The 13,534-nt window shown below is 41.5% G+C and overlaps 1 protein-coding gene across 1 annotated transcript in view; it reads left to right on the forward strand.

The window, feature by feature from the left end:
• Positions 1 to 2,999: 2,999 nt before the first annotated feature.
• ntn1a (netrin 1a) overlaps positions 3,000 to 13,534 on the forward strand; it is a 56,757-nt gene continuing 46,222 nt past the window's right edge. The window contains exon 1 of the mRNA XM_078280182.1: positions 3,000 to 4,190. Coding sequence (XP_078136308.1) covers positions 3,167 to 4,190 — 1,024 coding nt within the window. The 5' untranslated portion in view covers positions 3,000 to 3,166. The remainder of the gene's footprint in view (positions 4,191 to 13,534) is intronic.

The raw sequence follows: 13,534 nt of genomic DNA on the forward strand, positions 1-13,534 counted from the left end.
CGAAGTTGACAGGAAAATGGCTGAATAAAAGAAAGGAAACCCCAAATAACAAAAACACAGAAGGATGAAATTTAGGAGAAACACATTAAAAGTGAATTACTAACTGACGTTAGGGAAGACAAGAACAGGATCCTGAACAAAGAGACGTATCTAATCAAATTGTTTAGAACTGCAACGTGGTTGAAAATCAAGAAGAAGGCTCTGAGAGACTGAAGAAGAACAGGATCACACTTGTTCTTTTTTCACTCCAGTTCATTTCTACTTGACCACTGGCAAAATGCTGCTTTGCTCTTCAGAGATATGTTTTCTAAAGGTCTCTACATGATGTCTGCAACAGCTTCTCCATGCAGGATTTTCATTATGATCTTGTTGAAATGTGTGTGTTCGAAAAGCCTCACAACCAGCTGATATTTTGTTTGTTTGTTTTTTCAATTTCACTTCTCTCTTACTCAATTTCCTTATGCAGGCATTATGTGAGCGTCGGCTGGATCAATTCTAGATGATTTCCAGATAGGGGAAGTCATTTCATTTCACAAAATTCAATTGTATGCATATTGTGTTTTGTATCAACTGTTGCTATGTGTAATTTTGTTTAGATGTAAACTTTGTTAACACTTTCCCTGCTTGCCCAAATTCAACCATGTACAGACAGCAAGAGGCCAACAGCTGTCAAACATCTAATTCTTCTTTCCAGCTGGTGAAGAAGGCAGTGTGTCAGCCGATCTGAACTTGCAGAGGTTAGATTAAACTGTTTTTTTTTAATTCAAGAGCTGATATAAACAAAATAGCTTATAACCTGGGTGGGGCTAGAAGGGGGCATGGGGTGGAACCCGCCCCTCCAGAAATATGATTTCCCCCCCCCCCCCTTTGGGCTAGTATGCTGTCAATCTGACAATTGTGATTTCCAGAGTACTGGAATTTTTCAGAGTACTGTCTGTTCTGCCAATTTCCCAGCCCTTGTCACATGACCAATTCATGTTTCCATGATGACTATCCAAAATTCGGATACCATGGAACCAGCACTGGAATTGTTTTTATTTTAAAAGGCAGACTGAGCCTATAGAAAATGTGTAATGTATTCGGATATACATTTTTTTTCAAAATGAAAACAAGTGAAATTAATGATGAATGTTATGTTTTATTTAGCAGAATTACATTGTGTTGTTCTATCTTATCCAATATTTCCTATATTTCTAAGCAGATTTTCAATGCTGTATTCTGATAAAATGGCCACATTTCTATGGCCACATTTCCTTAAAAACACTTAAAAGTTAAATACATAAGATATATATAAAAAGAAAAGGTTCAAATGAAATAATAATCCCTTGAATTGGATCCTGCATATTATCTCATGTATTCTTTAATGTTTGCATTTGTGTGGTTTAAGATACACTTATGTGTTTGTTTTCCCACTTTAGATCCCTCGGATTGTTTCATTAAAAATCTCATTACTAAAACTATCTCTGAATGGTAGGCCTAGATCTACCATTCATTGCAGCAGCCAATCATCTGCATGCTCGTTAAACAAACGGTGTCTTATGCCTCCACCGCCTGGGACAAGTAGAAGTCACCGCTCGCTGCAGTGTCAGGCTGGGCTGGTGTTTCTTTCTATGGGCGCAAGATGGCGCTGTTACATCTATTGCCAACATTCAACAGGTCTCGTGAAGCTGAAGCACCAGGTTGGACTGCACGAGAGAGGCACAATATGTTGTATTTATGTTGTTTGCGTGTAAGTAGAAGCTTTATTAGTGTAATTTCATATGGCATGGACTCCCACTGGAGGCTGTATCTGGGTCCTGACGCCCAGCTGATCAGCACTAGTGTGGGGTTTAGAGGGATTAGAGAAACCTCATGCTGGAGACGAACTGCGACCCTGTCATCTAAAAAGTACCTGAAAACTGCATCACATGATGCAAAGGGAACTTTAACTTAAATCAAGCAAACTTCCACATAATGAACACTTCTGATTTAGTTGTTGTTGAAGAAATCACTTCATTCGACGATGGACCCTCTTTGATTTAGGTGGATATGTCATGATCCTATGGCGTGTTGTGTTTATGGGTTTCAAATAGACTTCTGGTTTACATAAGTCACTTTTTTATTTTATCTTCTAATACTGTAACGCCATATTGTGGACTACCTTAATTAGATGTCTAGTCTACAGTGGTGCACTATTATTGCCTTACAGCAATGGCATTCTTCAGAATTTTAGTATTTATCACCAGGTTACTACGTTTTCCGTCTCAAGCTTTTCTTAGGCCTAAACGGTGAAAACTGCAATAATAATGATAGGCCTAATGTAGCCTACTGGAATTTGCGGTAGGCCCTAATAGGTCTAATACTACTTTTGCTTAATGTGTTTTAATGCACATCCCAATGATTTAACTACACGATCCTATCAGCTGTCGTTCAGATGAAGGTGTGGCACACACTGAATCAATGCTGTGTTCCTTCCAGTTATGTTACCTCTCTTTCTGCGGTAATTTGCGTTTCTGCGCACGTCAAATCTTCTGACGCACCACCGGTGGATGTCGTTGTTCCGCATGGTGTCACCCCTCATGATGAGCTGACCTAAAGCTGTGCCAAGCAAGATCCGATCCAAGAGAGAGGGAGAGAGTGTGTGTGCGAGAGAGGGGGTGGGGGGAGAGGGAGAGGGAGAGGGAGGGAGAGATTGTGAAAAGACCGGCAGGAGGAGTGCGACTTGCTATAAGGACACTAGCGACTCTTAAATCCAGCCGCTCCTCTATTTTTACGCAGGAGATTTGAAGAAACAAACAACAAAACAGGAGGAGCTGTGATTGAAGCCCGATAGAGAGAAGTAGCCTAACATCGCCGGTATTTAGACATCTTTTTTAATTATTCTCAGGTAAAGTGGGCTTTATAGAAATATCACAAAACCTGAATGGTACTTTCATATCGCTGTAAGAAACTAATTCGTGCCCCAATGTTTGTTTGGAAAATTTTTGCAGACTGCTGTGCCATCATCAAACTTAACACACACACTCTCTCACTCTCTCTCTCTCTCTCTCTCTCTCTCTCTCTCTCTCTCTCTCTCTCTCTCTCTCTCTCTCTCTCTCTCTCTCTCTCTCTCTCTCTCTCCACACACGCTCGCTGCTTTCCCTTTCTCCTCCAGCGGCAGAGACACTTGGGGACCGAGGGACCTACCATGATAAGGGTTGTGGATATTGTGCTTACTGTGCTGCTCGCCGCGTCCCTGTCGTGCCGGAGCGCCTTCGGCGGCTACGGGATGAGTCTGTTCGCGGCGCAGACTTCTCCCCCGGACCCCTGCTACGACGAGCACGGCAACCCACGGCGCTGCATCCCGGACTTTGTCAACTCCGCCTTCGGCAAGGAAGTAAAGGTGTCCAGCACCTGCGGCAAGACGCCCAGCCGCTACTGCGTGGTGACATCGGCGGAGAAAGGAGATGAGAGGACCAGGAACTGTCACACCTGCGATGCCTCGGACCCCAAGAAGTACCACCCACCAGCGTACCTGACGGACCTGAACAACCCGCACAACCTCACCCGCTGGCAGTCCGAGAACTTCATCCAGTACCCGCAGAATGTGACCCTGACTCTGTCCCTCGGCAAGAAGTTTGAGGTCACTTATGTGAGCCTGCAGTTTTCCTCGCCTCGACCTGAATCCATGGCTATTTACAAGTCCATGGACTACGGTAAAACCTGGGTACCCTTTCAATTTTACTCGACCCAGTGCAGGAAGATGTACAATAAGCCAAACAGGGCTGTTATCACGAAGCAGAACGAGCAGGAGGCCGTGTGCACAGACACCCACACCGACATGTATCCTCTGACCGGCGGGCTCATCGCCTTCAGCACGCTGGACGGCAGACCGTCGGCGCACGACTTTGACAACTCCCCGGTGCTGCAGGACTGGGTAACAGCCACTGACATTAAAGTCATCTTCAGCCGGTTGCACACTTTCGGCGACGAAAACGAGGACGACTCGGAGCTGGCCCGGGACTCGTACTTCTACGCCGTGTCGGACCTGCAGGTCGGAGGGAGATGCAAATGCAACGGGCACGCATCTCGGTGCGTAAAAGACCGGGATGGGAGTCTGGTGTGTGAGTGCAAACACAACACCGCGGGGCCGGAGTGCGACAGGTGCAAACCTTTCCACTACGACAGACCATGGCAGAGAGCCACAGCCAGGGAGGCCAACGAGTGCGTCGGTAAGTCCATCCACCGTCCTCCAGCCCGGAGCAGCTGTCTCTGATGCTGAGCACAGCTGCTCTACATGTAGGATAGGCTACTGTACATTGTATTTGTGGTGGCTGGAATGACTTGTGTGGTTTTAAGATAACTGTCGGCTGTGGAAATATATAAAGAAAAAAAGAACAGAAAAGAGAGATCAGGCATTATTAGAAGGATATGTGTAATGTAAAATCAGTTCAGTTTGTTCACGCAAAATGATGCGTTTGATGCTATTTTAAATGTAAAATACACAATAATAATATTAACGATACTAATAATTTTGTTATTTTTATGACTAACATACGACTAATTATGCAGCTTCCGTTCAATAACCCCAAACTTGACATTCCCTTCAAACAAAACCACGGCAAAGTTACTTTTTCTCTGATATTGTGGCGCCCGTTTACGAGCATTAAATTGGGTTTAAGACGCATGCAAGATGAAAATGCAATTTGAAAATCCATCTAGCTTACTGCAGGCCATAATGGAGGCTTTTAAACCACCTCAAACGGGACCACCGAGCCTAATCGTCCATAGGAACATTTCTCATAGCTTTAACTTTACCGCTGCAGTAAAGCGATCATTTATCTGAAGAATCCTGCAACAAACACTGCAGTGCTAATTGAACACAGATTATTTTTCTTTTTTGTTATAACATAATTATTTTCCACATCAAAATCAATCTGAAAGGATCTATCAAAATTTCAGGTGTTGTGGTTGTGAATAAAAATATATATTTATTATTATAAATGTATAAATTATTTGTTTATTATTACACTCTAAGATATTATAATCAAATCGTTTTCCTGATTGTAAATTTGAAAACGGCAAATTGGCTCTAGTTTTATTGCATTAAATGTGTTTTAAATAGGTTATAATAAAAATAACAAGTGTAAACTGGATATTTTCAGAATTATCATTAACATTATTTATTGAAAAACAACCTGAAGAAATGTAAATATAACTTCTAAGAGTATTTTCTATCTGTAAAAGAAAGCAATTGGAACAACAAAAAAAGAAGCAATGTTGGATCATATATATATATATATATATATATATATATATATATATATATATATATATATATATATATATATATATATATATATATGCTGCTCTTTGTGTCTGAGAGCCAACATGTTTCAACAGCTGCTGAGTGATCAAAGTCATGGTTTCAGTAGTTTTATTACAACCTGGCACAGACACACGAACCTGTGGATTGCAGAAAGAGAATTCTGGCCAGGTTTCTGTCAATTTAAATTCTATACTTGAGATGCAGAGGAAGTAAGAAAAGAAGATAGGTGATACGAAGATTGTTTGTACAGATTAATGATATCACTGAATTATGTTGCTGTAAATGCTTTGAATAGTATTGTGGCAATATGGCCTTTTTTTGTTTTCACTTAGCTTCAATTTAACGTAATTTTTTGGACATAAAAAATGTTTGAATCGTGAAGATTGCAAAGTAACAAAGACTTGCAGTCATTGGTGATGAGGTGAACAGTGAGGAGGATGACGAGGAACAGCTCAAGAAACAAAAGGAGAGGCAGAAAGATGTTGACGATAGAGACTAACTAAAACCTCAGTGTGATTCCCTTTACATTTCCCATTCTGCTGCAGGTCTGCAGGAAAAAAGGCTCTATATTGTTTGACAGTGACGCCACATGTCAGTCACTTTGACTAATAGCAGCTGTTTAAAAGGCTTTTTTTTTTTTTGCTGGCGTTTCTAAAGCTCTGATACATTCTCACAGTCAGATGTGACGGTGTTGCTAAATCAACAGTGGAAATATCTGAATTCTGTACATATTGTGACTCTGGAGATGCTCAAAATGTGTTAAAGAAAGCAATTAAATCAAGGCTTTAAGTGTGTATGTTACTCTTTAAATTTTGGTTATTGTCAAGTAGCCAATGCCAGTCTGCATGCTTTTCTTATTGCTGGCCAACTGACCCTGCCGATTGATTTTCTCTTCACTTTCATCACTTATCAAGCTTACTGAGCCGCACAAACAACTTTAAATTGTTATTTGGCCAACATTAGAAGCACACAGTTATACAGACTGCTGTGGTAAACATCCCAGCATTCAGATAACACTAAAATATGTCAGTGCCCAGCAATGTTACATTTAAATACATACATTTATATAGCTTTTAAATATTTACATGAACTTCAGTGATATTAGGCACAACTCCTAAACTCATACAAATGAATTGTTTCCTTTAGTCAATATCCTTGACACTTTATTCTTCACCAACATGCATATAATATGTTTCATACTGAAACCATAAAAGCCTGCCACTTACGGCATCCAACATGTCATCAGCAAGATGTTTAGTTTTCGACTTTGTGTAGGCTATGGCAATGTGTGTGTGTGTGTGTGTGTGTGTGTGTGTGTGTGTGTGTGTGTGTGTGTGTGTGTGTCTGTCTGAGCAAAAGCAAATGTGGAATCTTAAGAGAAAAAGAAATCACACCTCTGTCAGGGCAGTGAACAATGGAAGGAGGTGTGTTAGATGGATGTGTGTATTCAGTGGGACAACTTTAGCGATCACACAGACTTCCGAGAGTTTGTTGTTGCACTCTCCTAAATGACAGCACCGCGAGTGTCTCTGGACTCTCATAAGCACAGCAGTGTGTTTCTGTGTGCAGTCAAATGTCTGGCACTGTGTGGTGTTGGAACTGATATTCACTGATATTTTCTTTCCAAAAAAAAAAAAAAGACAAAAAAAAAAAATACACACACAGGGGTGTCTCTGTGTTTTTCTCAAAGTGCACTTTGCTGATTACTTTCCTCGGGATCTTAAAGGACGCTCCTGAGTGTACACCTTGATCCACTTAAGTTATTGGCTCTCCACAGCTAAGGAAACACTTCTAATGCATTGGGTTCAATAAGCAGCACCACAGGCACAACAGAGACATGCTCAGTTTAGAGATGTTAATCTGTGTTTGCAGCAGTGGTAAAAAAAATAAAAATAGTTTGTAATTTTACCGTGAGAAAATGATGGATATACCATGGCCTGTCAGAATGCACTGATGAACCTCATAGAAAAAAAAACAGTCAACTCACAAAGTAAGGAACGGTGACATTGTTTTAGCTATGATGAGAAACGGCTGCAGTGAGAGAATAAATTCTTTCAATGCAAATTAACTGTAAATGTAATTTTCATCCCTAAGTTACCCCGTTTTCAGGTTTCTGCAGTTTACTTGACATTTGGGGTAAAAAAAATAAAAAAGAGGAGAAAGTGTCTTGAATAATTCAGACAGATTAGAAAGACAGCTTAAAGGCATGCAGAGGACTGCAGCACAGAGAGAAGCAGGGACAGAAGGAGGGGCTGGAGATGGAGCAGGACGACAATAGTGGAAATGAAAGAGACAGACATAAGCGAGAGAGGGGGAGTATGATGAGGAAAATATGTGAGGGAGAGGAACGGGGAAATAAAGGGGCAGTAGAGTGACATTTCCATGGCCTGTGGGCCAACAGAGTATTTTTGACAATTGTGTTTTTTTCCAGACGCCTCTTATTGGGCCAATGGGAATGTAAAGGCTGCTGGGACAGGAAGAAACCTTTTCTTCCTTTCTTCCACGAAATTCACAGTTCCCTTGGTGCATTGATACTGTAACATATAAATTACTTGGAAGTATCAGCTGGATGATTTGAACAGAGCCGCTGCTCGTTTTGCATCACTATATGTCAAAATTTAAACTGCAGAAATCACACTCAAATATTCCCAGGTGCTGTTCAGAGGCATCTGACTGACAGGAGCAAACATGCGGTACAGAAAAGTTGTCATGGTTGATTTGATACCCATTAAAATAATTGAGTTTTAAAGCAACAACCACTTGTTTAGACAAAACTATTAAAGTTGTTTTTATGCCTTGTGATATGTGAGTGCGCTTCCAACTTGAAACCATCAGGGGTAAAAAATATGATGTGAAAGATGTGAATATTAATTCAAACAAAATCTTTAAGCAAACATAAGTAAACACTTAAAAACAGCTGTGCACATACTGATGTTTGGTGGCATATTTTTCTTATTTTCTTGGACGATTGCCCGTACCCTAATGAGGTCTAAGATAATTCCAGAACAGCTACAGCGGAGTTTGATAACGACGGTAGTAAATTTCAGGATTTTGGGCACTTTCTCGGACATAATCAAAAAGAAAGTTTCTTGCTTACCGTTGTGCACCAACTTTCATCTCTTATACAAGAAGTTTGCAGCATAGAAAATGCAAATATGTAAATGACCTATTTAGACAAGAATGTAATATAGAATGTAACATAGAGATGCCCTAACGTACAAATTATCAAAATATAAGAAATAAACTTTTAAAGGTGATAAAAACAATCAAATATCACAGACTGATCTGATAGTGTTACAATATTAGAGGCTGTTTTTTCCATCAAGTTCATTGTTGCTTATTTAGGTGAGGTGTTTACAGTCATCCTGCACGCATCAGATAATGACAATCAAATTGTAATCAAGGCTTCAAAGCAGAGGGCAGAGGAAGTCAGACATGTATCATTCCACCTTTGTCTGCACATAGAAGCGATTCCTTTCAGTGAAATTACATCAAGTCAGCTGGGGAACAAATATGTTCTACAGGCCTTTACTCAGATGTCACCTTGCTGTCAGGTTTGTTTGGTACCTTTCAGACATGACCAACGGTCTGGTTAATGTTTGAGCAGCTCACCGTGCAACTTTATAAACCGGCATCCTTCATCTTCAAAGGTGCCGGCGGGATGTGTTGTTAGTCCCGCTCACAGCAAGCAAAGCTGGGAATAAACTGACAGGGTAGCTTTGCACTTTGCACTGTCTTACTATTCCTCACTTTCACCTCTTCAGTCAGCACTCACCTCTTCTTACCAACATGCACAAACCTGTAGACACGCACGCGCATGTACACACACACACACACACACAGAGTTTTCTTCAGGTCTTAAGCTGCTAGTTCAAACAGGGGGGAATGGCCGCTCTCTCACTTCAAGAATCTCTTTTGCCTGAGCTCTTATCAGTGTTTATGACTTGTTTTGTAAACCGTTGCAAAAATAAGTCACTCATGGTCCAGATGACCGGCTCACGCTTCTGTTTTAGATTTTGAGACTTGTTATATCTTTCAGACAGACAGAAACAGGGCCACTGAACAAGCACGTACTGTAAGCAAGGATGACGAGCGGTATATCCCAAAACAAAAAAGACAGCCAGAAAAGATACACAAAGTTACACTAAGATACACACACACACACACACACACACACACACACACACACACACACACATGCAGTAAGAAAGGCAGTAATAATGACAAAGCATGTTTTGGGATCACAGGGAACTCTATAGCTCTGTATGTATTGTGTTGGAATATCCATTTGCTGCCAATGGTCCTGTTGAGGATATATACTGGGATTGTATATGTTTTTGGACACCATTTTTGGACCAGAACCAGACCTGGTTTAAAGGAAGACAGAGTACATCCATGTTGGTGTTTCAGTGTGAGAATTCTGACATCTGGCTCCAGAAAGATATTAAGTATTTGTATTTAAAGTGCTCATATTATGAGCACTGTTATATATCATTTTGTGCATGTTATAGGTTTACAAAGTGAAAAAGCCCAAAGTCCACCCCAAAGGGACTTACCATCTCCAACAGAAAACACTGTTCACAAACTGCTCCAAACAGCTCTATTGTAGTCCAGCCTTTACTTCCGTGACGAACGTGTGTCACTTTGTAACACACGTTATAATGCTCGCCTAGCTGCTAGCGTGGCAATCCGTCATACTTCTGCTTCTGACTGGGTATTAGTCCTTACCTAGGTACTGTGCATATGCGACTCCCAACAAAGATGGAACAGAAGTAAGATGCCTCACTCTGTAGCTAAAACAGAGAGCTCAACACACAGGGAGAAAAGAGGAGCTGCAGCAATGTGCAGTACAACAAAAATTTAGTGTTTTTTGAAAATTAAACTACATAAACCTATCCTGGTACAACCTCTAAATACAATTATGAACCTGAAAATGAGCATAATATGAGCACTTTAACAATAATGATGATTAAAGCCATTACAATCAATCGACTTAAAATCGTACTTTCAGTACTTCTGTAACCATAGACCATACAATCCCAGTGGTGAGATAATTCATAATCATAATAATTTAGGCTCAAATGGAGGCAATAGATGACAAATAATGCAGATACTGTGGAGTATGTTGAAGCAGTGGAAGATCTTGAAGCTATTAATGTCAGCGTTTGGCAGCAGCCATTTGGACCTGGAATTTTGGAGCTAGTTGTTGCTTGTCATGAGGCCTGTGAGAAACAATCCAATTTTGATGGAATTCTATTTTGCACAGATAATTAATTCTGACAGGCCTTTAAAAATGAGTTTATACAGATAAGACAACGCACAAAACGGTAATTAGAAAGTGTTTGTTCTGAGAGAGAAACACAAGGAAGGCTGCCTCCATTCATAAAACTAAAAACTAAATCTAAAACACATTTGTAACTGTGTTTTACTGAGCTATTTGCATATTGTCTGGTGGAAAAAGATCATTTTCATTAAAAATCCATTTTACTGCCTTTGACAAAGCTCAGGTCGCACTGCTTGGGGTGATATAATGTGTTTACTTGTCAGAAAAGACACAATCTGTTCTAAAATTTCACAGCCTGTGTGTCTGTTGTTGAATTCAGGGTCCTTTGGGTAAAGTGAACATTTCTGCGGCCGTGGTTTTGTTTCATTGCTTTGGCTACAACACATAATGCAACACAGATCCTGCTCAGTGTGAGTCCACATTTTTAGCCAGTGTGAGTGTGTGTGCGCAGGTCTCTGTACCAGAAATGGAACCTCGACCTTGTTTTTGAGAAACGGTTTGGTCAGAAGCCATATTGCCTCTGAAGTAAAGCCATATTGCGTTACTCTGTTGGCTTCTGGCCTGCACTCACTTCCTCTTGTCACCTTCGTTGGTGCTTGAACTTACTGAGGACTGTGGCTGGTTTATCACAACATCCAGCCAGGCCAGGAACTCAGATTGTCGTTATCTTCATCATATTCCCATTTATGATCAGAAATATCGCTGCTGCATAGCTGTGGGTGAAAACATGCTCTGTGTGTGTGGGGTGTGTGTGTGTGTGTGTGTGTGTGTGTGTGTGTGTGTGTGTGTGTGTGTGTGTGTGTGTGTGTGTGTACAGCAGCTGGTGATAATTGATCTGGCCGATGAGATCCAAACTGATCTTTTCCTCATCTTTTTATCTTTTTATCCTTCAATACAGCACTTCTCTAATATTAGCTGCACTCTGCAGAAGTAGCTCACACACACACACACACACACACACACACACACACACACACACACACACACACACACACACACTTCCGTACCATGTTTTTATGCTGTCAAGTACAATCTCAAGAGAGAAATCTGGGCGTACTGCACACTAAGGATTTTTTTTAACAATCTGATTAATCTTTTTCAAACCACAGACTTGAAGTAGGCTTTTTTTTGCGGCGATGACAGCTGCTTCATTATTATTATTATTGGATCACGCTGAGAGCTCGATTATAGCTGGTCGCCTTAGGTGCAAAAAGTTAAATGCATTACAAATTCACCAAAACAGTGTTCAAACATGATTAGGATGACTCCCAAAAATCTGCAAAAGTGCTGCTAGCTGTTGCACAAAAGGTGTTCGAAGGAAATGAGGGATACAGGCATCTCCAAGATTTTCACACACTTACACACACTCACACACTTGTTTACACACAAGCTACTCAACAGGTCGCTCCTCGTGTTTAATTCCCCCAGCGACAGACAGACACAAGATGCTCTTCTTAGTCTCTGTTGATAACTGTGTGTGTGTGTGTGTGTGTGTGTGTGTGTGTGTGTGTGTGTGTGTGTGTGTGTGTGTGTGTGTGTGTGTGTGGGTGGGTGTGTGTGAACAGTAATTCTGTCCAGAATGTGAGCAGCTATTCAGCGCCTGGGGAGACGTGTCTGTTAATGAATTAATTGCCGACTTGATGCCACAGTGAAAGCTTGTCTTAGCCGAGGGAGGATCTCTGTGTGCTGTGGGTTTGGCATGAATCACGGAATGTGTGTGTGTGTGTGTGTGTGTGTGTGTGTGTGTGTGTGTGTGTGTGTGTGTGTGTGTGTGTGTGTGTGTATGTGTGTGTGTGTGTGTGTGTGTGTGTGTGTGTGTGTGTGTGTGAGAGAGAGAGAGAGAGAGAGAGAGAGAGAGAGAGAGAGCTTGAGCAGGAGAGAGACAGAGGTGTTTGTGTGTAATGGAAAGGTTTGTGTTGAGCGGGTACCAGATGATTAGGGGTAATTAAAACCCACGCCAAACAATATCAGCATGTGTTCACATATTAGACACAAGACAGCGCCTCACTCATCAGCTCCATGAATCACAGCCTGCCTGTCTCTAATATATATCAAGCAGCCATATTTTGCACCATAGAGTAAACGCTGTCATACAGAGGTGACAGAGGCCAACTAGGCAGGACACAATCAGTCCCATTTTTACTGTAAATGAACAGTGAATGCTAGTTATGCTAGTAGCTAATGTGGCCTCGAGTCGATAGCCTCAGGTAGAGATGAGGAGCAGCAGAGGTCTTGTCAGCTCTCCTCTTTCTAACTCCACACCACCAGATTATTTTCATTTTCAGCTCCAACCGATACAGCCTCAAGTGACATCACTTGAGGCAGTTTGTCAGACTTCACGCAGCTCCCTCTGGAGCCAAAAAATACTTTTATACAACTTGTTTTATATATGTAGTAGAACTCTCCAAGACCTGTAAACAGACTTTGATATGTAAAATTGACAGAGTTCCCCTATAAACTCGCTAGTTCCTGCACAAGCCAGCGCCACTCATTCATGCAGTCATCAGGTCTGAAACACACTGGTAGCAATACCTTGATTCATTGCCGCCATCATAGAAAGACCAGAGCAGTCTCACTTGTTAATAGGGAGCCATGAAGGGACCAGTAAACAGGGTAAGAAAACATTGTGAGTGTGTGTGTGTGTGTGTGTGTGTGTGTGTGTGTGTGAGAGAGAGAGAGAGAGAGAGAGAGAGAGAGAGAGAGAGAGAGAGAGAGAGAGAGCCTGGTTCTGTGCATTTGTGTGAGAGGATGAATGCGTAGGCATTGTCAGCTTTTTAGAGTTAAAAAGTGTGTGTGTGTGTGTGTGTGTGTGTGTGTGTGTGTGTGTGTGTGTGTGTGTGTGTGTGTGTGTGTGTGTGTGCGTCTATGCGTATGTGAGACCTGATCCCGAGGCTGGGGCCAGCGGTGCTGTAGAGGATCAGGGCTGATGACCTCAGCACCTCTGTGTGGCAGCAGGTTACTGA

This window comes from Sander vitreus, chromosome 2 (genome assembly GCF_031162955.1).
Source record: "Sander vitreus isolate 19-12246 chromosome 2, sanVit1, whole genome shotgun sequence".
NCBI classification, from domain to species: Eukaryota; Metazoa; Chordata; class Actinopteri; order Perciformes; family Percidae; genus Sander; species Sander vitreus.